The 25,900-nt window shown below is 43.2% G+C and overlaps 1 protein-coding gene and 1 pseudogene across 1 annotated transcript in view; one reads left to right on the plus strand and one right to left on the minus strand.

The window, feature by feature from the left end:
• Window positions 1–1,309: 1,309 nt before the first annotated feature.
• Window positions 1,310–3,207, minus strand: LOC149285349 (fucose-1-phosphate guanylyltransferase-like; annotated as a pseudogene).
• Window positions 3,208–3,554: 347 nt separating this feature from the next.
• Window positions 3,555–25,900, plus strand: part of LOC149285350 (E3 ubiquitin-protein ligase HUWE1-like) — a gene marked incomplete at its 5' end in the record, with an annotated part of 478,774 nt that continues 456,428 nt past the window's right edge. The window contains 47 exon segments of the mRNA XM_089495319.1: window positions 3,555–3,645; window positions 3,795–3,922; window positions 4,119–4,259; window positions 4,686–4,791; window positions 5,029–5,114; window positions 5,194–5,344; window positions 5,513–5,593; window positions 5,945–6,051; window positions 6,358–6,535; window positions 7,052–7,143; window positions 7,412–7,540; window positions 7,542–7,624; window positions 7,825–7,882; window positions 8,095–8,271; window positions 8,703–8,948; window positions 9,057–9,190; window positions 9,320–9,420; window positions 9,751–9,936; window positions 10,226–10,442; window positions 10,620–10,742; window positions 11,120–11,357; window positions 11,473–11,700; window positions 11,862–11,984; window positions 12,447–12,513; window positions 12,947–12,963; window positions 14,817–14,945; window positions 15,221–15,301; window positions 15,423–15,599; window positions 15,817–15,982; window positions 16,091–16,449; window positions 16,554–16,749; window positions 16,939–17,106; window positions 17,225–17,370; window positions 17,549–17,615; window positions 18,433–18,650; window positions 18,730–18,941; window positions 19,087–19,269; window positions 19,439–19,611; window positions 20,072–20,214; window positions 20,495–20,556; window positions 20,640–20,734; window positions 20,977–21,110; window positions 21,375–21,543; window positions 21,947–22,175; window positions 22,302–22,480; window positions 22,981–23,070; window positions 23,378–23,532. Of these exon segments, the coding sequence (XP_089351445.1) occupies window positions 3,555–3,645; window positions 3,795–3,922; window positions 4,119–4,259; window positions 4,686–4,791; window positions 5,029–5,114; window positions 5,194–5,344; window positions 5,513–5,593; window positions 5,945–6,051; window positions 6,358–6,535; window positions 7,052–7,143; window positions 7,412–7,540; window positions 7,542–7,624; window positions 7,825–7,882; window positions 8,095–8,271; window positions 8,703–8,948; window positions 9,057–9,190; window positions 9,320–9,420; window positions 9,751–9,936; window positions 10,226–10,442; window positions 10,620–10,742; window positions 11,120–11,357; window positions 11,473–11,700; window positions 11,862–11,984; window positions 12,447–12,513; window positions 12,947–12,963; window positions 14,817–14,945; window positions 15,221–15,301; window positions 15,423–15,599; window positions 15,817–15,982; window positions 16,091–16,449; window positions 16,554–16,749; window positions 16,939–17,106; window positions 17,225–17,370; window positions 17,549–17,615; window positions 18,433–18,650; window positions 18,730–18,941; window positions 19,087–19,269; window positions 19,439–19,611; window positions 20,072–20,214; window positions 20,495–20,556; window positions 20,640–20,734; window positions 20,977–21,110; window positions 21,375–21,543; window positions 21,947–22,175; window positions 22,302–22,480; window positions 22,981–23,070; window positions 23,378–23,532 (6,819 nt within the window).

A 25,900-nucleotide genomic window follows, 5' to 3' on the forward strand; every position in this document is an offset into this window, starting at 1 on the left:
GCATCAATACACAAGGGGGGCAGCTAGCCAGGTTTCAGCATGTACTGGCTGACTTGGCATGATAGGAGTGTGATTGCTAACAGCAATCACAGTCCCATCATGCCTAGGTTCCAGCACTTACACATCCATCCAGTAAATGCTGGAACCTAGGCATTATGGGACTGTGATTGCTGTTAGCAATCACACTCCTATCATGCCAAGTCAGCCAGTACATGCTGGTACAGGGTGGCTGTAAGTGCAGACCCCATACTGCTGGCAGCATCACTACACAAGGGGGGCAGCTGGCCAGGTTTCAGCATGTACTGGCTTACTTGGCATGATAGGAGTGTGATTGCTAACAGCAATCACAGTCCCATCATGCCTAGGTTCCAGCACTTACACATCCATGCTATCACACACACACACACACACACACACACACTCATTTATTCATATAATCATTAATTCACAGATTCATTCCCTCAATCACACACACTCATTCAAACACCCTTCCCACCCCCTTACCTGCACTGCAGCTCCCTCGATGCCGCTCACAGACTTCAGCAGGGGGCGCGGCCTCCCTCTGCCTTCTCTGCTAAAGCACAGAGGAAGTAGGATGTCTCGTGAACTCCGCTTCCTCTGTGCTGTCCAGAAGACCCTCCCACAAGTAAGTAGCAGGGCTTGAGGTGCGGCTCGTGTAAGATCGGTTGCCCTGGCTGCCGATCTTACGCGGGCCGCACCTCGAGGTCTCGCGGGCCGCATTTGGCCCGTGGGCCGCATGTTGGACGCCCCTGCCTTATTTAAAAAAAAAATAAAAAACTTAAAAAAGATTTCGGGCGGCCCCTTGGCTTGGGCCCCCCTGCCGCCAAGCCCCGTTGCAGTCGCGACCCCTGCGACCCCGGTAGATCCGCCACTGGTTTGAGCATATATTACCCGACTGGCAGCATAAAGATAAAAAAAAAGGTAGTTCATTGGAATAAAGGGCACCTAAACCTTTTACCAGATATTCTGCAAATGGTGGAACTCCAGACAGAACGTCCTATAAAATTCCTATAAATTGTAACATTTACATTTCTTTATTAGTTGTTTAAATCAATGTGCAAAAAAATACAATTAAATAAACACAATTTGTATATATATATATATATATATTTAGATACCAATAGATTTCATAACCCAAATATAAAATGCCTTACATACCCTATACAGATCAAAAGTCAATCTTTTTTTTATGATTTAATATTAATATAATTATATATATTTATTGAACAGCATAAAACTTTTTAAAAATAGACCATTATACTTTAAATGTTTGAAACGGGTGAGCAGATCAGGCATCCAGCATTTCTTTTTGTCCTTCAGACGCGATTTCCTTGGAAAGCATTTTTCTGTAATTCAGCATGTCCTTTACGTCTTTGTACGCCAAAATTTCCTCGATCGATAGCCTCTTAATGCCATCAACACTCGCCGACGGTTGGCCGTGCAAACCCTGAAGCATTTCCAGAGCTACCTCCACAGACTTTTGTAACGTGACGCACCCGGGGAAGATCCTGGCGTTCCACAGACTCAGGGACTTCTCGTCTCCGGAAAACAAACGATCGGAACTTCCAAGGCCCCAGACCTCCAAACATTCCAAGAAGTTCCTTCCAAATATCTGGAGAGATTTCAGGTCGGCCAAGGAAGCCACGTTCTTTTTCAAGTCATCTTCTGTACCAAAGAGGATGGTTGCGTACATTGGTTGCCCGTCGATCATCAAACTTATCGAACTAAGGAAGGTTTTGTCAGGTATGTTGGATCCGCAGTTTATACACAAGTTACTTACGATGCAGTATTCGCCCACAGAAACATCAGGACCTAGCCTGGAATATTCAATCATGGAACACGGCAAGACACGGGTCTTTGTATCCAGTACGCTTTGAATGACGCATACTTTCCCGTTTTCATCTCGATCTGGAAAGATGCTAAAAACGCTGGACTGAAACCCAAGTTCGGCCCCGAGGACGGGGTCATCAGTTAAGTGATAGATATATTCTTCCATGGTTCCTACGTGGTAGAACTTTGACTTATTCAACGCTATCACCGTAAAAGGTGTTCCTCGCAGGAGAAAGTAGATCTTTTTTCGGACTTCGATTAATTTGGATTCTGCCTTCGAAACGTTAGCGGTACTCCAAAGTAGCGTTGGGGCCGAGGGCCTGTAAAAAGTCCCCGTATGCGTCAATCTCACACCCAACGTCCCCCAATTCTTGGAAGAATCCAGTCAACAATTTAGCTGTCCCGTGATCCATGTAAAACAAACTATCCGTATAAACCACTTCCGAGGCGAGATGAGGACCTGAACAATCTCCTCGGGTGTTTACGGCTCCTGATTGCCACATCTTTTGAATGGAAGGCTTATGTAGGTAAGATGCGCAGGTTCTATATTCCATGAGTGGTACCTATGCTTAGCGTTGATGGATGAGCTAAAGCAATAATCCCGTTTCGGTCAAATCTTACTTGGAAATCCCCGCCGCTGTACAGCTCAATGTCGTCCGCACAGGTAACCACCACCCCCGGGTTCATATTCCCCGGAAAATCGACATATAGAGCTAATTTGAGCTCCAGTATTTGGTAAATCGGGTTTCCAAGAGGCAAGGCTGTGAATATTTTCCCCAGTGCGCTTGCATTTGGTAATTGTTGACTATAACCACCTGCAAAAGAAGAAGAATAAAAGGACAAAACAGTTTAACAACTTGTGTTAACCTTTGTCATTAGTCCTCTTCAATGGATGTTCTCATGATCTTCTCGTATGACCACAAGTAAGGGGACTTTTCTATATTTTTTATCCATGTATGTATCTTTTGGCCAGAGCCTTGTTACCCAAAGTCCTGGTACCCTTAGAAACAATTCTGGGTATTACTACCCCTTTATTTACCCTGCCAGCCTGATGGGGCGAGCAGGCAAAGCACGGGGGACTCCATAGATGACCTTGCGGTTAATCAGAAATTCGTTCAGCGGTTTTATTTACGGTATTTGTAACAATGCGTTTCTTATCTATACTTTGTTTCATAACAGGAAACGGGGGGGGGGGGCAGTTGCCTATAGCATACTGACCTCCCGATAGCAAAAGGTTAAAAACTGTCACAAAACCATCTCAAACTTCTACATCACTTACTTAACAAAATGGTCACGTCACGTACGGCTCTTTTGATCCTCCAGGGCGTATCCGCAGAACTCCTGGGTGTGTACCATGTTGCATGAATTTTTAAACAGTTCCTGAATTTTGAAACTTCCCGCATGCACCATAGGTGGTGAGTGGGTGTGGTCTTGTGGAGGCCACGCCCACCGCAGCCCATTTTCATGTATGGCCACCCACTCAGTACACCCTGTGCCTACTTACGGCATATACCCCACCTTTAAATCATTTTTGACTTTATATTTAGGGGCATATAGAGACGTCTTGTTTTAACCTCTGTCCACCCAAAAAGTGCCCCAGCATTCCTTACATGGAGCAAGCGGAGCTTTCATCCCAGGCCCCACCCTTAGGAGGTCCCCGCTCTCCTTCATACAGGTATGAGAAAAGTGATGATATATGATGTCATACTCTGCACATCATAGACTGTACTGGCACTGCCTCCTACCATGGCTTCCTCCCTGTTTTAGTCCGTAACTGTATTCAGGCCATGATTGGTGAGTAGGGACCTCATTTTATACCTGATTTTATACCCTCCATTTTATAGATTAGCCTCTTATTGTATAAATCACATTTAACAGAAACAAAAAGTGAGAACTGTTAGTGAAAGAGCTTTGTTTTCATAGGATTTTTTTTCTTTTTGTAGACCCAACCATGGATCCATACCCACACCAGTTTGCCACTGCCCTCTTTTCCTTTTTGTATCACTTGGCCAGCTATGACGCTGGCAGAGAAGCGCTGGTTTCCTGTGGCATGATGGAAGCACTTCTAAAGGTATGCCGGTGGGAATGTTTTATGCTAACCTACCATTTCCGTATTGCTGGCTTTTTCAGGGTAAACTTGTAGTATGTGCAAGGTATTCATAGCAAGGCTTGAGTCGAAAGATCCTTTAGATGTGCCGTTGTGGCCATAGCTCTCCACATTTCTCTATGCTGAAAAATATATATATATGTATCTTTGTACATCTCAGGTGATCAAGTTCCTTGGTGACGAGCAGGACCAGATCACATTTGTGACGCGAGCTGTGAGAGTTGTTGACCTCATTACAAACTTGGACATGGCAGCCTTTCAGTCCCGCAGTGGTCTGACCATATTTATTTACAGATTAGAGGTGAGTTCACAACAGTTTTTTTCAAGGGTTAACACTTCTCATCTAAGGCTTTGCTCATGCGTTATATTAAAGTCCTTTGGATTCCATGGTCTTTTCAAACCCTGTTTCAGTTAATGTTCTGCAGTGTTCTAAAGCTTGGATTTTAATCAAAAGACCATGCTTTAAAAAATGTTTCATTGGCAAGACACTAGCCCACTTGATACCTCTTTTTGTGTCACACGCCAGAATTAAACTCCCCCTGACAAATGAGTAAAGTAAAACTTGTCCTGATTGACGTTTAACTACAATCAGGAAATATTTAGATTCCTAATGTTCCTCCTTTTGCTTTAGTTATAACTTCTGTGTTTAGCACAGTATAAGTAGTAGATCTCTTGTTAGGACACCAAGTTAGTCTTTCTTATAGCCAGTGTGCCTTTTCAATTGTAGCATGAAGTTGACCTGTGTAGGAAAGAGTCCCCATTTGTCATCAAACCAAGAAACCAACGCCCTAGCACTGTTCAGGAGGGTCAAGAGATGGAGACAGATATGGAAGGTAAGACATTTAAAGCCTTTTCATTTTTTTATCCTTGAATACTTCTTGGAGAGTTTGAGGCTTTTGTTTTAGCTTACAAGAATCACTGTAGTTCCTCTTTTAACATTCGTATTGCAAGACCTGATTAATTTTTTCTGATTAACCCCAATAGAGAAAAGCATGTTTTAATATGTTTAAAATATCTACAAAGTTCTGAGATTGAGAAGTACCTGAAGTTTACATTCTACTTGATTTTAGTTACTGATGTGGCAATGGAGGCCAGTCCTGGACCTTCCACTTCTGCAGATTCGCGTCCTCCTGGTACAAGCTTCAGCACTGGGAGTGTAGGGTCTACCCGCTCAGGTAACTGACCGGACTTTTAAGTTCCTGTTTTTTTTATTTTATTTTTTCTGCCTAAATAAGGGCCCCCAAAGTGCATTTACTTCATTTCTGATTGTATTTGATGTTGCAGGAGTGCAGTGCATTCCCCAGAGAGCAGCTCTCTTGAAGTCTATGCTGAATTTCTTGAAGAAGGCAATTCAGGATCCAGCCTTCTCAGATGGTATTCGTCATGGTAGGTCTTCATAAAATGGTTGACAAATTAGTGCATGACATAAACTGACCATGAAACCGTATGTGTGTAAATATAAACTCATTGGAACCCCCATCTACATCAAAATTATTCTGTACATCTGTTGGCACACTTATTGCTTATGCATCACTAACATCATATTATTTTCAGTGATGGATGGAACTCTTCCCACATCCCTGAAACACATAATCAGCAATGCCGAGTACTACGACCCTTCCCTCTTCTTACTTGGTAAGTAAACCCAGGTCCTGCACCTTTTTTATTATTTGTGAATTTAGTGCTTTATCAGTGAGTAACGCTGCTAGCCGTTCCAAAAAAACAATGGAGCTGAACTGTAAGCCCCTCTGCTGGGAAGATTCAGGACTATAGATAAATGTGTAAGCAGTGATATTATACATTGGGATGTGGTCATCAGTTTGGTTCAGCGTGAAACCTGTAGCTTGAGAACTGTTTGGGATGGAATCGCTATGTGTTTCAAATAAAAATAGCATACTTGCTTCATTTAATGAGAACTGTAGTGGATATTGACCCAGACTATTTGTGCCGTTTGACTGACTCTTGATTTTTGTGTTCTTTCTGTAGCTACTGAAGTAGTAACAGTGTTTGTGTTCCAAGAGCCGTCTTTACTGTCTTCTCTTCAGGACAATGGCTTAACAGATGTGATGCTTCATGCTCTCCTTATCAAAGATGTAAGTCATTAAACTTCAGAGTCATCAGAATATCAAGCTGCCCAGTTCAGCTGTATTTTATCTGCCCCAAGAGTGACCAACATGACAACATGTTTTTTAATTATATCTAATAACCTGATGAAAATACTTGTGTGCTATCAAATTTTATATCGGTGACCATAAAAACCCGTTGGTTAAATAACTTTTTGTTTAATTGTAATGCATATCATAAAATACAAGATTTAGTAAAGAAAAACTTGTTGGCAACAAATTGGGCCAAACACTGATATCCTTCAGCATTAAGTTTTCAGTTTTTTTTTGTTGCAGGTTCCGGCAACCAGGGAAGTTCTAGGCTCTCTGCCCAATGTCTTCAGTGCCCTGTGTCTAAATGCCCGGGGGTTGCAGTCCTATGTGCAATGTCAACCTTTTGAACGGCTTTTCAAAGTATTGCTTTCACCCGATTACCTCCCTGCCATGAGGAGGCGGAGGAGCTCAGACCCTCTAGGTAAGACTACGCTGACCAACCGGCGTTGCAGAAAAGACTGACCAAATTCTTCCATGACAAAAGGACTATTTAACGACTCGTAGACCACGACACCTTGGATGTTTGTTTTGCATATGCAGGCTGTCCCCCCTACTCATTGTGCATGTTTTGTGATAGATTACTGACCCTTTCTGGTTTTATAATCCTGATTCTGGTTTTCCTTGATGGGAGACGTGGTGCTCATTTGGACGGTCTTTACTTATTCTTATGCATTAAGGTTTCTTGGCTTAAAATACCTTTTGTTCAGTTAACTGGTGTTTCCATTTAGCAGCTCCAGTGTTTCCCATTTGTTTCCACATGTTTGCCCCCTAACCAGAATGAGCTGTCAATGGCACCCCCCAAAATTCCATAACCCTCCTCTAACCCCTGCTGAAGAGACCTGCATGCAGCATAGATCAGTGCTCTTCAGGTCTCTAGCCGAGGGATTAAGAGGCCCGTGGTCTCTTCCAGCTTTGACCTCTCTCCGGTCTCCTGCAGGCGATACAGCCTCTAACCTGGGCAGTGCTGTCGATGAACTGATGAGGCACCAGCCCACACTAAAAACCGATGCTACCACCGCTATTATTAAGGTAAGGTGTTTGCATGTCCCGGTGGGGTTTGTAGGGCGCTTCCTAGCAGGGGGTTATCGACTTGTTTAAATATTGATTGTTTTATGTTCTTGCACAGACTTGGAACATTCGGGTTTCCCTTTGCCATTTTCTAGATCCTCTTAAGTGTTTAACCATTTGGATTTGCGTCTGTTTTGTTGGAGATTAACAAATTGACTCATAGTCATGGATACTGGGCATGCATGTCTTCAGTCTTTTTTGAATCATTCTTTTTTTTTTTTTTTTTTAGATTTTAGAAGGAATATGCAATCTTGGTAGGGACCCGAAGTATATTTGTCAGAAGCCATCAATTCAGAAAGCTGACGGCACGGCCACAGCTCCTCCACCACGTTCGAACCACGCGGCCGAAGAGGCTTCTAAGCGAGGACGAGGACGAAGAGGAGGTTCAAGCAATGCAGAGCTTCACTGCAAACCAACAGAGCGAAGTTGAGCCAAGTCCGCAGTAAGTTTACCATGTGTGCTGCTAGCTCTGGAGTTGTGACCTGTAAACTTTGTTCCAGACTTCATATCAGACATTAATCTGTTATTAATCTGGGTTAAACTAAGATAATTTATAATAAGAGACTCATATCTAATAAACTTGAATTTTTATTCTTAAGCTCTTGCTGGACCTCATATGTTAACTTGCCTTTTCTCTCATAGTGTTGTGGGAACTGAAGAGAGAATCCCGATTCCTCTGATGGATTATATTCTCAACGTGGTGAGTTTAGAAATAGTGTAATAGAGCCGATGTGTAAGAGCGCAGGGCTCAAGGGCTCCCGATTATAGCCCACAAATTTACAACCCTGATTTTAACCATTTTGGTACAATATTGGACCAAAGATTTTTAAATAATGTTTCAGTAAAATTTTATGCGAAGCTACTCATATCTGTGAATTTTCCAAATGACTTGAAAAACTTACCAATTCACAGATGAAATTTGTGGAATCCATTCTAAGTAATAACACAACGGACGATCACTGTCAGGAGTTTGTGAGTCAGAAGGGTCTCCTGCCTCTGGTCACCATCCTTGGTCTGCCTAATCTACCTATTGACTTCCCTACCTCTGCTGCCTGCCAAGCTGTGGCAGGTGTCTGCAAATCAATATTGGTAAGTAACATTTGTTTCCATTTATTCTAATACGTGGTTGTTAAACACCAAGCCTTGATTGACTCAGACAGATCAATCTGGACCACCTGCAGAAATGTCTAGAAATCCTAGCCTACTTGCAGCCAATGGGGTTGTAGCTAAAAATCATTGTGCTGGATGACCCAGCGAGGGTTCTCCTAAAAGAGAAAAAAAAAACCCCAAAAAATACTGGTCCAAATCTACGAACGAGTGTCTATAGCATAGCTGTACTGCCACAAAATGCTGTAATACTTGGGCAACCTGTCAGCCCAGTACTATATTATGGGCAGGCTAGCTGGACAATGTCTTTGATGTTTATATTCTCGGTAGTTCTGTTTTTTGTTAATGGCCAGAAAATAAATACAAGCAGAAGTTCCAGGACTGTTAATAGACAACATCTCCCCTCTTTCTAGACTCTGTCTCATGAGCCTAAGGTTCTCCAAGAAGGGCTTCTCCAGCTGGACTCCATTCTTTCCTCGCTGGACCCATTGCATCGGCCTATTGAGGCCCCCGGTGGCTCAGTGCTGTTAAGGGAGCTGGCATGTGCTGGAAATGTAGCAGATGCCACTCTGTCTGCTCAGGCTACCCCCCTACTCCACGCATTAACTGCAGCCCATGCATATATCATGATGTTTGTACACACGTGCAGAGTGGGACAGGTAAGGGCCCCGACCGGGTGGGTCTAAACATTTTGTTTTCATGTTTTCCGAGGCAGCAGTGTTGCTTTTGCGTGCTCTTAATTGCCATATTTCTTTTCTTCTCCACAGAGTGAGATCCGTGCCATCTCTGTCAACCAGTGGGGTTCTCAACTGGGTCTCAATGTTCTGAATAAGCTGAGTCAGCTGTACTGCTCTCTTGTTTGGGAAAGCACTGTTTTGCTGTCTCTCTGTACTCCTAACAGGTACGCGCATGTGATTCTTCTGTTTCCCATACCCAGAACTGTTTGCTTTTCATAGTGTTTGTGGTCAGAAATCTACATTTGAGTCGAGGTTCTGCCATTTACTTACCAACCTTGTACTTTTTTTGACAGCTTGCCACCTGGCTGTGAGTTTGGTCAGGCAGACATGCAGAAGTTGGCTCCCAAAGAGGAGAAGGCAGCAAGTGCCTTGCCCCAGGGAACAAAGAGGGCAGGTATGTTTTCTTACACTTCTTAAACTCATTCTGAGATGTTTCTGGTTCAAACCTGGCCCGGTGCCATGACATATGGCAATTAAGTAACATATTTAAGTAAAATATTTTATACACAAGGCCACATATCCAGGGTATAATAAGTATTTCTTTAAGACATCTATGCACAGTTGTCTTGGATATTAGGCATCTACAATATTGTTGCATGGTTTCATGGATGACTTTCACTATATTTCTTGTATAAAAAGTTAAATATTTTATGCAGAAGTGCATATTTTAATATAGTGTATAGTGTATACTCTATATGTATAAGCCATCGTATCTGTGTTACAGAATGTGAACCCGAGGTGAGTGCTGTCGGTGAGGAAGCCACCGGCTTACTAGAAGGTATTGGACTTGATGGGGATGCGTTGGCGCCCATGGAAACAGATGAACCCAGCGCGTCGGACCCCAAGGGGAAACCAAAGATCACCCCAGCAATGGCTGCCAGAATCAAACAGATTAAACCATTATTATCAGGTATTTATAAAATATGTTTTACATGGAAGTAGTTTATTAAATTACGTATCGATTTAGATTTTTTTTTTTTTTTTATGTTTATAAAAATACATGCTGGGTATGATAGGGCTGATCTTGATGAACCTTCAAATAGTTCATAAAGCTTGTACCTGCTATACTTGCCAATAAGTAGAGTACACTAACAGAAGCATGGATATGAACCTTAAGCAGAAATCTAATATGTAGAGCACAATATAACATCATTTTTATTTTGATTTATTTATTCATATTTATGTTTTTATTTTTTTAGCATCTTCGCGGCTCGGTCGTGCCCTGGCTGAACTTTTTGGCCTACTGGTCAAACTCTGTGTTGGGTCTCCTGTGCGCCAAAGGCGAAGTCACCATGCAGCCAGCACCACCACAGCCCCGACCCCAGCCGCGCGCTCTACGGCGTCCGCACTCACAAAGTTACTGACGAAGGGACTTTCGTGGCAGCCTCCTCCATACACACCAACTCCCAGGTTCAGGTTTGTGCTACACGGGTCTCGTTCACAAGTGACAAGCTTGCTTTGTATTAATCTCTTAACTGAAGGATGTTGGATTTTGGGTGGTGATTTGGTTAATTAGAAATAGTAATAGGCTGGTAAATATAAGATGTCTCTTTAAATTTGATTTGTCTAACATTGTACATCTGTGTTGTTCAGGTTAACCTTTTTTATCTGCTCCGTTGGCTTCACCTCTCCCATGTTGTTTGACGAGAGGAAATATCCGTATCATCTTATGCTGCAGAAATTCCTCTGCTCCGGTGGACACAACGCTCTCTTTGAGTAAGTGAGCCGCCTGCTACCTGTAGCGACTCACGGGAGACAGAACAAAGACTTTCCGAGGCCTCAGAAATATATTTTGCTTTAACACGTTCCAAATGGGGAAGTTACATGTTTTTGTTTTCATATACTTCAACGTCACATTTCCCATCATGCACCTGACTTCTACCTGCTACTGGCTGATTTTTAGAACGTAAATGGTGAAAAAGTATGTTTCCATTAGTGTAATTGGCCAATACATTCCCAACACAGTGACTACTTTTATACTTGTTAATAGAATGTTCCTTGATTTAATGTCCATATGAAACATCTGGAAGCATCATTTTGAAAAACTAGAACAACGTACACTTTCACTCTAACACATTTGTTTTAAAATTTAGAACCTTTAACTGGGCCCTCTCTATGGGTGGCAGAGTGCCGGTGTCGGAGGGCTTGGAACACTCTGATCTGCCGGATGGCACGGGCGAATTCCTGGATGCTTGGCTTATGCTGGTGGAAAAGATGGTAAATCCTACCACAGTCCTGGAGTCTCCTCACTCCCTGCCACCAACCAAGTTACCCGGAGGACAGAACTACCCTCAGTTCAGCTCATTGCGCTTCCTTGTAGTCACGCAAAAGGTAAAAATTACACCTTTCCTGCTGCTGTTGGGATATGGTATCTACCTGCGCCTTGGAATCTTTGTTTGGCTGTGATCAGTGTACCTAACAGTATTCCATATTTTGTCGCTTACAGGCAGCCTTCACCTGCATCAAGAACCTTTGGAATAGAAAACCTTTAAAAGTATATGGTGGTCGTATGGCTGAGTCCATGCTAGCTATCTTATGCCACATACTGCGAGGGGAGCCAGTGATTCGTGAGCGGATGAGCAAAGAGCGTGAGGGTAGTCGGGAAGAAGAGGGTCAGCAAGACGAAAGTGGAGCGAGGCGAGAGCCTCAAGTGAACCAGCAACAACTTCAGCAGGTGGGAATAGTACTTTATTTTCTTGTCTGCGGCAATCTTGGCCTTAAGTAAACCTTTTACATTGTAGCTGTCAGCTGAAATTGGAACAAGTGTTGTCAGCATGCTGCTTCTGCTGATTAGACTGAATGCCGTCTCCTAACCATACAATCGTCTCTCTATAGCTCATTGATACGGGATTCACGCGGGAACATGCCATGGAAGCTTTGCTTAACACCAGTACCATGGAGCAAGCCACAGAGTACCTCCTCACCCACCCTCCTCCTCTCATTGGTGGAGTTGTACGGGTAAGTGTGCAGGGTGAACGTTTCCTCAACTTATTCCCCCCCCAACCCTTCACATGAGTGTGGTCCGGTTCTGCTTCCCTCCTGTATCCTCATCACATCTCCTTCCCTGTCGTCCATTCCTTTCCCCTTTCTACCGCAGGCTTCTCCGTGCCGCTATACAGGTTAGATGTAGCACACGCGTGTGATAGTGCAGGCGGTCCTAGTCAAGTCATAGACAACTGACTAAAATTTGAAGAGGGGCAGTAGCCAGAGTAGAAAAGGTTGGCCCGTCTCCCTGTCATTGAAAGATTGGTTCCCCTGGCCGAGCTGCAGTAGCTTCCCTCTTCCCCATTCTACTCCAGCGTTCCCGAGCTCCACCGGGTTCTTGATGTCTCTCCTCTGCTTGTACACCCTTACACTCATGCCCTGACTCCCCATTCTGCAGAGCAGCCCAGCTCACGGGTATCTGTTGTTGCTCTGCAGGACTTGAGTATATCAGAGGAAGATCAGATGCTGAGAGCCATTGCCATGTCGTTGGGACAAGATCAGGGCCGGCCGAAGACTTAACGCCGCCTGGGGCGAAGTTTAAAATGCCGCCCCCCGCCGAGGGGGGGCGGCATTATCTACCCGCCCCCCACCGGTACTTACCCTTAAACAGTCCTGCGGCGAGTCTCCCTGTGCTGCCACGGTGCCGGCTTGTAATGCTGAGCGCCGGAAATTCACGTCACTTCCGGCGCTCTGCATTACAAGCCGGCACAGAGACCGAACAGGGAAACTCGCCGCAGAGGAGAGAGAGAGGGGCGCCGAGCGGCTAAGCGAAAACCACTCGGTGCCCCTCTCTCTCTCCTCCGCTTCAAAAAAAACAAAAGAAAAACGCTTGGGGCGGCAAAGTGCCGCCCCTTCTGAAGTGCCGCCTGGGGCAATTGATGTCTCTCCTCTGCTTGTACACCCTTACACTCATGCCCTGACTCCCCATTCTGCAGAGCAGCCCAGCTCACGGGTATTTCTTAAGATCAGTTACCATAAACTTAAAGAAATAACATTTGGGGGGAAAATGACATTTATAATATATACCTGTGACTTGATAGAAGGTGGCTGATACTCTCAAAAAATGAAAAAAAAATTTAAAAACTAAGCTTGGTGTCCAAAAATTTCCTATTTTAACACATTTGACGTGGATTGGGAAATGATCCACATGTCATTGCACTGCTCCATGAACTCCATGAGCCCACATTGAAACCCAGATAAAGCCAATGCCATAGTAAGACAATCATTGCTTTTGTAATACTGCAGCTGAAATTAAGCAACATTTATGGAAATTAACACAACTATACAAAAGTATTTACAAAGTAAATGGAAATTTACACAGTGTTCCCAGATAGGTACAGCTGCGTCAAAGTCAGATAATATGTTGGCATTTCCTTTTATTAGAAAGGAGGAGGAGATGCAGACTACATGGTTCATATCTGCCATATCATTCCATGTTTCTGTGTGTTCAGACACTGTGATCACGTGAAGAAGCCGAAATTTTCATAACCTCAATTGTGAATTTGCCCATGAAACTCCAGGTGGATGACCAAATGCACCGTTACCCCATTTGGTGTAATGGCGGCCAAATTGACCCTTACAAAAAAAATACTGCAGTTTTTCTGAAGTAATACTGCAGTTTTTTGGACATGAAAAAACTGCAATACTGCACTTTTACTGCAGTATTACTTCACATTTACTGCACTTTTACTGCATTTGTACTTCACTGTACTGCAGTTGTACTGCAGTTATTTTTGTACGGAAGTACAAATGCAATAAAGCTACAGTACTTTGAAGTACAACTGTAGGTTTGCAGTATAAAAAAAAAAGTGCAGTAAATGTGCAGTAATACTGCAGTAAAAGTGCAGTAAATGTGCAGTAATACTGCAGTAAAAGTGCAGTAAATGTGCAGTAATACTGCAGTAAAAGTGCAGTATTGCAGTTTTTTCATGTCCAAAAAACTGCAGTATTACTTTAGAAAAAACTGCAGTAATTTTTTCGTAAGGGGATGCTCAAATTGGAGCAAGTGAGAAGAAATTTAGAAGCCAGCTTTATTTAGGAACATGGTATTTTCCATAGACTTCCAGGTAAAATACTCAAAATGTTATGAGCTAATTTATTCTCCTCCTGCCTCTTGTGCATTCTAGATGTTTCCTGAGCTGCTTTCAGTGTTTATGGGTTGAAGGAAAAACATGATATTACAGAATTTGAGGGAATGAGGTCATTATGATGAATGGTGGAAAAATTAGTGCAAGGGATTTCAGCATAATTGAAAAGTTTCTTTAAAATTTTAGGATAGTATTTAAGAAACCGATGAGGAAAAATAATAGTATTTTCCTTTATGATGACCGATGAATCTAGTAACGTATTACAGTATTTTACAGACGCCTGGATTTCAGCACGCAAGAATACATAACGCGAGTGTAAAATATGGTGACCTTTTGCCTAAAAAAACAGCTGCAGTTATGTATTCTTTCATTTTTCTCCCAAAAAACAAATACACCCACTCTATTTAAATTGGTGTGTATGTAATTTATGTAATACACTTAAAAGGGAAATCTCTAAATTTTTTTCATTGGTGGCAAAGTCACTTAGTCAGTAGGGTATTAATAATGTGTGTTTTATATGTTGTAATATATTGTTGTAATACCGCAGTGAGTGTGACGTGAAAGCTTCAGAATAGTAACACATTTAAGCTGTTAATGACAAATAACCAGAAACCAACCTCATTTGAAAAGTCCGGTAAGGCTGTACTGTATTACGTTTGATAATGTCTTCTCGTTTGATGTAAGAGTAACTGGTGATCCTAACGTTTTGTCTGGTCAGGAGCTGAAGCTGCCGTGTGCCCGGATTGTGGAGACGAGCGGCATCCTGAATGTTCTGATTAAGCTGCTGGAAGTGGTTCAGCCGTGTCTGCAAGCTGCCAAGGAGCAAAAGGAGGTGCAAACTCCTAAGTAAGACCTGGTGAATTCTGAAACGCTGCCCCCCAGCAAAGCCAAATGTGCAGATGGTGTGAAAGTGTGTCCTCTGATGCTTTCAGTGATATTTATATATTCTCCGGACTACCAACGTTTGTGTCTTCATCCCACGTGCCTTTCAGTCTTTTTCTCACCTGATGATTCCCAAATGCCTCCGTGGATTTTTCAGGCCAAAAACCTCTCACACTAATAAGAGTTTCCATCTCAAACACGTTTATTGTGTGATATAATGGCAATCTATCAGACTTATATTGGATTACACCTGTCTTACTACTGATTGACTTCTATGAAAAAACGTCCATTTCTTCCAAGAGGAGAATGCAAATGAACCGGGTATAATAATCTTAATGTTCTATTTTCCCTCCAGTACACGTATTGGCATTTCTTATGCCAAACGTCCAATTATATTATTTCCTTGAGTAAAGTGTATTTCTACTTTTTCTTTCCTCTCCAGTATTTACAGTCGAATGGTAACAATTGGCGTTGGTTTGATGACAGATCAGGTCGATGGTGTAGCTATAGTGCTAGCAACAACAGCACCATTGACACCGCGTGGAAAGCCGGCGAGACATGCGTGCGTTTTACTGCCGGCCGACGAAGATACACAGTTCAGTTTACCACCATGGTGCAGGTGATTCACAACATTGATTTTTATATTTTCTAACCACGCTTTTCTGGAATTATACACTTTGGGATTAAGGTTTAGATACAGCGAGATTTCCATTTATATAGTCCAAAAGGCCATTTGGAAGATAGTCGACTGCTATAAACGCTGTCTGCTCCAGTCGGGTCAGGCTACACAGCTGGATGGAGGTAAATTTGGTTCTCACCAATGACGTGTCTTGCAGGTAAATGAAGAAACTGGAAATAGGAGGCCCGTAATGCTTACTTTGCTGCGTGTTCCAAGGTTAGTCAAAGGTGGCAAGAATGGAAATGGCCAGGAACTGGAGAAAACATTGGAGGAAGCAAAAGAAGTGGACTTGGATGCCAAACCAAAGGAGGAGAAGTCTTCTGGTAGGACGTGTTTTAGTCTTAACGGAGTGCAGAAGAATTCTGTGTAAAGGTTTATACATCTACGTTGAACATGTTTAATGCTTATGAATTTTTTTCCTCTACGCTCAGAGTCCATTCCTGCTTCAGAAAATGCCACCACAGAAAAGGAACCTCCTGTTGAAGAGCCAAAAGTTGGGGACATTGTTATCCAGGGGCTGACTGAAGAGATGGTGACCATTCTCATTCGTTCGTGTGTCAGCATGTTGGGAGTCCCAGTGGATCCGGACACTTTGCATGCTACCTTGCGGCTATGTCTACGTCTTACACGTGACCACAAATACGCCATGATGTTTGCCGAGCTGAAGAGCACACGCATGATCCTCAGTTTGAATCAGACCTCTGCGTTTAATGGCTTCACCCCGCTAGTCACTCTCCTCTTCAGACACATCATAGAAGATCCATGCACTTTACAGCACACTATGGAAAAGGTATGTCATGGCTAATGCCAAAAAAATACCTCAAAGACTATATATGTAGGTGTGTGTGTGTGTATATATATATATATGTATTAAACCCCTGTCCTAAATTTCAGGTTGTCCGATCTGCAGCCACAAGTGGGGCTGGTAGTACCACCTCTGGTGTAGTGTCTGGAAGCTTGGGTTCCCGGGAGATAAACTATATCCTTCGTGTCTTGGGCCCAGCTGCTTGCCGAAATCCTGACATCTTCACCGAAGTGGCAAACAACTGCATTCGGATAGCTCTGCCGGCACCGAGAGGATCGGGAACTGGTGAGTAGCAGAGTAGGAACACAACGGAATTCACCAACAAGCTTTTTACGTTCTCAGTTTAAATGTCTTTGTGGGTCCGCAGGATAATTGTAGAGTAGGCCTTGACTGTGTAATTCCACTTGTGATTTGGAAAACGTTACGGTCTTGTTTTGTAACTTAATGTCAAGCATTTATTTTTACCATTTTCAGCCTCAGATGATGAGTTTGAGAATCTCCGTATCAAGGGGCCCAATGCAGTACAGCTTGTAAAGACAACACCTGTGAAGCCTTCCACGCTTCCAGTCATCCCTGATACCATTAAGGAAGTGATCTATGACATGCTCAACGCACTTGCAGCTTACCATGCTCCAGACGAAGGTACCTAGGCCTTATTGCTACTTTCAGTGTGAGGTAGAGCGACCGCCTCGGTCTAGATGTAATGCGATGTTGGCTCTGCGGCAGAAAAAAATTAAAATATCTTCTTCCATTGCAGTAGCAGAAAAGACGGAGCCAAAACTTGTGGGTATGAACCAGGAGGTCAGTCAGATCTTACAGGACATGGGTGATGAGGTTTTCCAGCAATATCGTGACCTCACGAGACCGGGTAGTGACTTTGATGCTCAAAGCAGCTTTGCTATCAATGTAAGGATATAATGATCATGAATTATGCTACAGTTTTTGTATTGCTCATGTGTTATACTATTTGTTTACTAGTTGTGATTTGCTGCATGCTTGAGTGTTTTTTGTAGCATGCTGGTAGTGTGGAATATTCTCTATCAATTAGCTATACCTTTTTCTGACATTTGTTATTTACTTGTAGGCTCGGGTCTTTACCACAGACAGCACCTCCACTGAGACTCCTCCATCTGGAACTCCTCAAGGAGAAGGTATGCCGCTCACTCTAACGTGCTTAAGTCTTGAATGCCTCTTAAATGTCCATTTTGTGATACTGGTAGTACACTCCAATACAAACGAATAAAATTACATCAAGCGAGGGAAAATCTAGAAGTTATAGATGGTGTTTCTAATGTTAGGTGTAATAAGTTGGATAACTTAAATAGGGTGCATCTATAGTGTATCCCCAAAAAAAATTAGCTATGTCTTCTGATGGTGAAACTTGATAATTTTAAAGACAATCACAGTGTCGAGCATAATTAAACTACCTATAGCTTGTGTCTTTGGCAGTCAGTGGAAATGATTTTGATATATTTAGATTACACATCAATTTCATGGAAGCTGACATTGGTGACGGCATGTTCTGCCAGGGTCGTCTATCTATTACATTCCCTGTTCTGAAGTCCTCTCCCTTCTCCTTGCCATAAACAAGTAGATGACAATTAGCAACTTAAGGCAGAGAACGCAACAGGAGGGGTAATTATGCAGATCCCGACAACAGATAATTCAGATACATTTCCCAGTCATTCATAATCTGGAGTTACAGTACACAGTCATCTCGGCTGGTTTTAACAAACTCCCAATTATTTATTATTATCTTTTATTTATGTAGCGCCACCAAATCTATGCAGCGCTTAATACAATACATATATTCAAGGGGTCTGACAAGATGAGAATTGACAGACTAAGACAAACCAATACATTAGGTGGAGAGACACTGATGCTGCACTCGAAACATACAGATTCCGATTGCTTTTCTTTAACAATCCGCTTTTGTGAGTGCTGTTTAATTTGTTTCCCTTTTGGCAGCATTGACCCCAGAAGAGAACAGAGAGGGAGGAAAGAAGGATAAGGAATCAGAGCGGAATTCAGAGGACGGGAGACTTAAAGCAAGAGCTAGTAAACCCCTGCTTCCTACCTCTACCATCCTCCGGCTGCTGGCTGAACCAGTCCGGTCGTACGTGGGTATTGCTACGCTGATTGCCAACTATAATTATACTTCTGGGCAGTCGGAGCTTATTAAAGAGGTATGTGATTCCATTAGCCTTATGTGGTATTCAGGTTTGGTAGGAGAATTACAATGCCATTAATTGTTTTGTATTGTAGGATTGTAGTGTGCTGGCTTTTGTTTTGGACCACCTCTTGCCACACACACAAAATGCAGAAGACAAGGACACTCCAGCTCTGGCGCGCCTTTTCCTTGCTAGCCTTGCTGCTGCTGGAAGTGGGACTGATGCCCAGGTGGCGCTTGTTAATGAGGTCAAAGCGGCCCTTGGTCGAGCATTAGCTATGGCAGAAAGCACAGAAAAACATGCCAGGTAGGAAGCGTGGCGTGTTTTTTAGATTCTGTGTATGGCCTTTGAGTCTTGTAGAGTACTAGAATAAAGTCTATGGCTCATTAACATAGTGCCGCAGAAAGTAGTGCGTTTAAGGGGCTAGACCTTCTGTCATTTTGTCTTCCAGGTTACAGGCAGTAATGTGTATTATAAGCACCATCATGGAGTCCTGCCCATCGACCTCCAGCTTCTATAGCAGTGCAACAACCAAAACGCAACACAATGGAATGAACAACATCATCCGACTGTTTCTAAAGAAGGGCCTTGTCAGCGACTTGGCTCGGGTACCTCACAGCCTTGATCTCTCCAGGTGAACAACTTAACGTTTAAGTGTGTTAAGGCTGTTTAATGCAGTTGGGTTGCTTTAATGCAGTTAAATGCACTTGAGGGCAGGGACACGGTTAAACAGTCTGTGAAGACCCTGGGTTGTCCTGCATCTTTGTTGTGCATAAAACTGTTTTTTTCTGTTGTTCTTGCAGCCCAAATATGGCCAACACTGTAAATGCAGCCCTTAAACCTCTAGAGACTTTGTCTCGGATTGTCAACCAGCCTAGCAGCCTGTTTGGTAGTAAAGGAGCATCAGGAAAGAATAAATCAGAACAGGACACCCATGGAGCCTCCAGAGACCCCAACAGTAACCAACCAGACACAGGTATGGTAATCATTGTATGTACTCTTCACGGGTAGACAGAACTGCACCGGCTGCATCCACCGCCAGCAACTGTGCCCCATAAATCTCTGCTGCTGGTTTATGGTTTGTCTTCATAACGTGTGCGTTCTATCTGGTAGCAAATGTAATTACTTAAATGTATTTGATGGAGTCATGAGCCAGTGGGTAGGTGCCACAAGCTGCCTTAAAATTTGTGTTGAGCAAAGGTAAAGTTACATCAATAGAGGTAGATCTATCAATGACCAGCTAAAAATGACATGGTTCATATAACACAAAGCAATGGTTTTGAGAGCCGTGTTTGCCTTCTTTGAGCTCAATTTGAGCTTAAACTGACGTTATGTTGGAAACTACCCAAGAGACGCCTTAATTCCCTGTCTTTGTGTGCAAGTTACATGCCCTGATTTGCTTTCTTCATTACTTTATTCCTTACCATTTGATGTAGGTGAAACGGGAGCAGAGGCTCAAGAGGAGGATCCAGATGTATCCCAGGCTGAAGTAACTGATGGAGACATGGATGGAGAGACGGAGTCTGATACTGTAGTTATTGCAGGGCAGCCAGAAGTCCTCACCAACCAGGCAATGCAGGTAACTATATATATATATATATATATATATATATATATATATATATAAACGATCAGACTTTAGTTATTAAGGGGCTTTAGAAATTGTTGAAATCACAAAAAAAACTGCAGCCATTTGAAAAAAAAAAATGTGAAAAATGTATTTGATGCTTGTGATGGTTAAATGCCAAAGCTTCAGTGCAAGTAATGACAGTGATCTTTTTGGAGTGAAGAAAGTGACTAAAGTTGTTGGTATAATTACTGTTTGGAGTCCTTTGTTTGATACACTCCTTTCTTGATAGGTGAAAAATGAGCTTGAAGATTTGATAGATGAGCTTCTAGATCGTGATGGAGCTGCAGGTAAGTACCGTTTCCAATCTTCTTGTAGCACGTTTAGAAAAATGTACGTTACAAAAAATGTATGCCTCATTTGCTGCATTTAGTGAGCAGAGTTGGCGAAGATGAATCGCAAGAGGATGTGTTAATGGATGAGGCTCCGACTAACCTTAGTCAAGCGTCTACCCTCCAGGCAAACAGAGAAGGTGAGTGGTCAGATGGACGATTAAATAAGTCTCATGGTAGTATGTAGGTTTGTATTTTACGGGCAATTTATAGCCAAAAAGCGGCTTCCCAGCTGTTGAGCAGTAATGGCTGTTTCTCCCTCACAGAATGCAAGAATGTATTACAGTTCTCCATGAGAACATGTAAACTAACGAGCAGCTTTGTCAAGGTGATTAGATATTAGTTTGTTGGATTAATGGGACCTTCTGTGTCATTTGTGCAGATTCTATGAACATCCTTGATCCAGAGGATGAGGAGGAGCACACGCAAGAGGAAGACAGCAGTGGCAGCAATGAGGATGAAGATGACAGCCAAGAAGAGGAGGAGGAGGAAGAAGAGGAAGATGAAGATGACCAGGTATTAGTAAAAGATGGAGTTCTGTGGCAATGCCTACCAATGTAAGATTCTCCATGTTTCATGGAGACGAGGACGTCTTTGCTTGAAAATCTAGTTCTGTTTCAGACAGAGAATAGCTTTGTGAAACATCTCGCTAAGAATATTTTCTGAAATATCCTTTAAACCATGCATATGTATATTAAATATAAAGAAAATCAAGCTTGACTGTTCTGTAAATGAACCCATTGCATCTCCTGAGGATACTGACCAATATGCTTCCTGCAGGATGATGAGGAAGGTGAAGAAGGAGACGAGGATGATGACGACGACTGCTCAGAGATGGAGCTGGATGAGGATTACCCAGACATGAATGCTTCCCCACTTGTGCGCTTTGAACGTTTTGACCGAGAGGACGACCTCATAATTGAGTTTGACAATATGTTTTCCAGCGCAAGTAAGATTCTTGGTCATGCAGAAGTCTGAAATAGCATTTCCACGTAGAGAACATTGTTTTTTGGAATCATTCAGTCAGCAAGGCATAAAAATGTATAGGTTCTAAACGTCCGCACCAAGAGTGCTGCATTTTGGATCTTTTCAGATAAGCACATGTGGCTTTCTCTGGTAGCATATTGTTAAATCATGTTGGCTGTGCTTTGAAAGCCTTAATTTTTGCCTTCATGCCTGTGATATAAGCTGTATTTTCAAGTCTATATAGCCCTTAATACCTTACCTTGATGCTTTCTGGTCAAAGTGTAGCAGAAGCAATGGACGGGCTGACTTTATAGGTGTCCAACAAGGGAGGGAGATTTTGGGCATCAGTTTGAGAAGTTTTTCTAAAGTGTTCTCAATTCCTGCAGCCGACATCCCTCCATCTCCTGGTAACATCCCCGCCACGCACCCTCTCATGGTGCGCCACGCAGACCACAGTGCTCTCACTCTTGGTGCAGGGACGTCGACTACTCGCCTAGCACAGGGAATCGGTAGAAGTCAGCGGACTCTTCGGCAGCTCACAACCAACACCGGCCACACTATACATGTTCACTGTCCTGGCAACAGGCAACCAAACCCACCCTTAATATTGCAGAGGTAAGTTGTTGAAGTCTAAAAAGAGTTGGTAGTAGGTTTGCTGGAATTTAATGAGGGGTCTCTTCGGATTTCTTAGGTAAGAGTAGTAAGTTGGTAATGGTAACACTGCTTCATGCTTCCTTTAAGGTTGCTGGGTCCCTCGGCCGCCGCTGATATCTTGCAGCTGAGTAGTAGCCTTCCTCTTCAGAGCCGAGGCCGGGCGCGTCTCCTTGTAGGAAATGATGATGTCCACATCATAGCTCGATCTGATGATGAACTTCTGGATGATTTCTTTCATGATCAGAGCACAGCCACCAGCCAGGCTGGTAAGTGACAACAGTAATCAAGCACAGCAGTGTTTCTGGTTTTCATTTTGTGGGCTCTTGAGATTTGGGACATTAAAGGGGCTATGAATAGTTCTTAGACTCATTTTTTGTCCCAACGTTCCCTCTATGGTGTCGGGTGTTCTAAAAGATATGAATTAGTCTGCCTTTTACTGGTCTCTCATCTGTACTTTGTGCCACTGACTCTGCAATCATATTACAATTCCTCAGCTTACACTAATATATATATATATATATATATAATTACACCTAATATAATATATCTCTATCCCCACCACATCTGCAGTTCCAGACCTGTTTTATATTCACGGCTTATGAGGTCCCTTTTGAATCACTTTTGACCTTTTACATGAATCTCTGTATACAATAGCTTTCAGGCTTTGATTTGCATTTTTAGTGATGCATGAAGTATGTGTCCATATCTTGGGCTAATGTTCCAGTAATAAATACAGTTCTAAGTAATAAATACTGCTTTGTTACAGGTACTCTCTCCAGTATTCCTACTGCATTGACTCGCTGGACGGAAGAATGTAAGGTCCTAGATGCTGAAAGCATGCATGACTGCGTGGCAGGTGAGAAGCCCTCGGTGCGATGAACGTAATTCATCCTAGAGCAAACTATTTCATCAGGTTCAGAAACAGACAAGCACATCAGTTTACCAACGCCATGTTTGTTGTAGGACTCTGCTATATCCAGTTCAGAGTTTCACATGTACTTAGTTCGTAAATGGATGAAAATAAATTTTTCCTTTACATTTTACAATTTTGACAAATTTTTCCAAATTGCTCAATCACTTATGGGCTTGTTTTCAGTGACATCTCTTGCGTAAGCCATATTCGTTAAAATGTTTAGAGATCCTTGTGTGTTTTTGTTTCTCAGTTGTAAAAGTCCCAATAATAAACCATTTGGAGGCTTTGCGTGACGAAGAACTCGAGGAGCGACGTGAAAAGCGGCGCAAGCAAATGGCAGAAGAAGATGCCAAGATGGCAGATAAAGCTAAAGAAGAGAAGGAATCGAAAGACCCGAACTCACAGGTCTGTCCCGATTTTGAACTTTTTCTTGTGTATGTAGTGAGCCAACCTTCAGCAAAAGATCCTAGGTTTTTGTGATTTGAATTACTGCATGAACATTTTGTGACTTTGAGCAGCATAGCACCGGTTTAATTAATCCTTGTTCTTAATCTTCCCAGGCTTCCAATTCCAAGCGAAGCATGCCTTTCGAGTTGAGCCTTACAGGTATTTATCGCTTATAGTGCAGCATTTTCTGCCTCGGTCTCCTTCACAGGTCAGTCGAGTGGATTCTGTGATGCTTCAGGCTGAGGTAGTAGATTGTATAGTTTTGGGGTCACACCCGATCTAGGAGATAACTATACAGTTTACTGTCTTTCCTGCGGTATCTGTTACCAGCCCCAGCAAGGACGAGACCTCTTAATGTATATATCTGGACCTGCTTGGACTTTTAGATTTTGTGCCAATTTCTTGGCTTTTCTGTACATATGTTCATTTGTTTCCCTTTTGTGGTTTTGAAATCTTTTTGGCAGATAAATACCTTTTAGAGAATCCTTTTCCATTACCTGCCCTCTTCAGGGTGAGGTAGTAAGTTGTATTGTTGTAAGGGGGTAGATATTTTGCCACCGTTTTGGAGATAACTATACAGCTTACTGCCTTCCTTGTGGTGTGGCTTTTCCATAAGCCTTGTTTAATGTCTTTAGTTGCTTTATTTGTCATTGTGTTATTATTTAAGATGGGTTTCTGTGTTTTGATCCTCAAGGAATTCTTGACTCGCACACCCTCCAACCTGCAATACAACCCACCAGTAATTGGCCTCTGTTTATGTCCACCATAGAGCAAGATGGAACTGGACGCCCTGAGAATTTCCCCACTGCTCCTTCTTCTGCAGAAGGAACACCAACAAGTCCAGAGCTGGTTCCTTTGGATCCTTCTATGCGTGCTCTTCCTCCGGAGGCTTCCTTGGCAGAAATGCCACAGAGTTTGCAGACGGAGTCCGGTGCCGATGAAGTTGGACAGTTGTTAATGCCAACAGAACAAGAGCCGTCGGCACCAGGAAGACCCAGTGCGGAGGGGGATGCGACTCAGATGGAACTGTCTCCAGCACCCACCATCAGTCAGTATTATATCATGCAGGGAAATGGTTCGGTCTTATACGATGAAAATTCAGCATTTTCTAAAATCATGCATGGAACATATTAAATGTAAAATATATTTGTTGTGCGTAATTAGTTTTTTTTTCTTTTTAAGACTAAAGCTTTCTTTATGTATGAACAATCTAAATGGCCAAGTCACTGAAAAAATATCTCCATTCCTTGTTAGCCTCCTTGTCACCTGAACGAGCAGAGGATTCAGATGCCCTGACTGCAGTGAGCAGCCAGCTGGAGGGCTCACCCATGGATACTGGTAGCCTCGCCTCTGGACCTCTAGAGGAAGGTGTTGGGGAAGCATCTGGGGTTGTTAATCAAGAACAGCCGTTGGTCAGCAGTAGTGTCGCAGTTGGTCAACAGGTTGTGGAGCCACCAAGTCAATCCAGCAGCCAGACATCGGTGTCCCAACACAGTGAGGAGAGGTACGTCACGCCGTGGGGCACGGGGAACTGACCTGCTGTAACCCAATTCCCTGAAGCGGCTTGATGCTGCTCAGGACAATGAGTTAGTGGATAGTTATGTTTGGAAGCACAACAGCAATGGCTACTTCTAGTTCACTTTCTGAAATTAGCTGACCGATTTTAAGTCTTCTCTTGGTCATTGTTTTTTTTTTCTCCAGTTCTTCGGGTGCTCCCTCCTCTGATTTGCCCTCCGTCAGAGATTCTAGCATGTCCTTGTTGGCAACAGATTCCAGTGGAATCCTTGAAGAAGCCCTGCCGTCCACGAGTAGCGAAGATGATGATCCGCTCGCAGGTACTTCTCTTGCACAATCGGCCATCAAATGATATGGTAATGTTCCCTGAGCACCATGCTATAGTCCCATATGTATTTATTGGTTCAGGTATCAATCTCCCCGAAGGAGTGGACCCATCCTTCCTTGCAGCTCTTCCAGAAGATATACGCAGAGAGGTGCTTCAGAACCAGCTGGGCATCCGACCGCCAGCTCGGGCACCACCTACTGCTGTGCCGGTCATCCCACCACCTGTGGTCGGCAGTGCTGGTGTCACAGAGGTCAGCCCAGAGTTCTTGGCAGCTTTACCACCTGCCATACAGGAAGAGGTACGGTTCAAACGAACAGGCACACACACTGGGAAATGCATTTCTTTCCTCTATATCCATGAGTTAACGCTTGTCCCCATTAATTGGCCATTTCTACCGGTCCTTAGGTGCTTGCCCAACAGAGAGCAGAGCAGCAGAGGCGCGAACTTGCTCAGAGCACTACTTCTGACAACCCCATGGACCCC

This window comes from Sceloporus occidentalis, unplaced genomic scaffold, assembly GCF_023333645.1.
Source record: "Sceloporus occidentalis isolate IW3139 unplaced genomic scaffold, rSceOcc1.0.p SCAF_79, whole genome shotgun sequence".
NCBI lineage: Eukaryota > Metazoa > Chordata > Lepidosauria > Squamata > Phrynosomatidae > Sceloporus > Sceloporus occidentalis.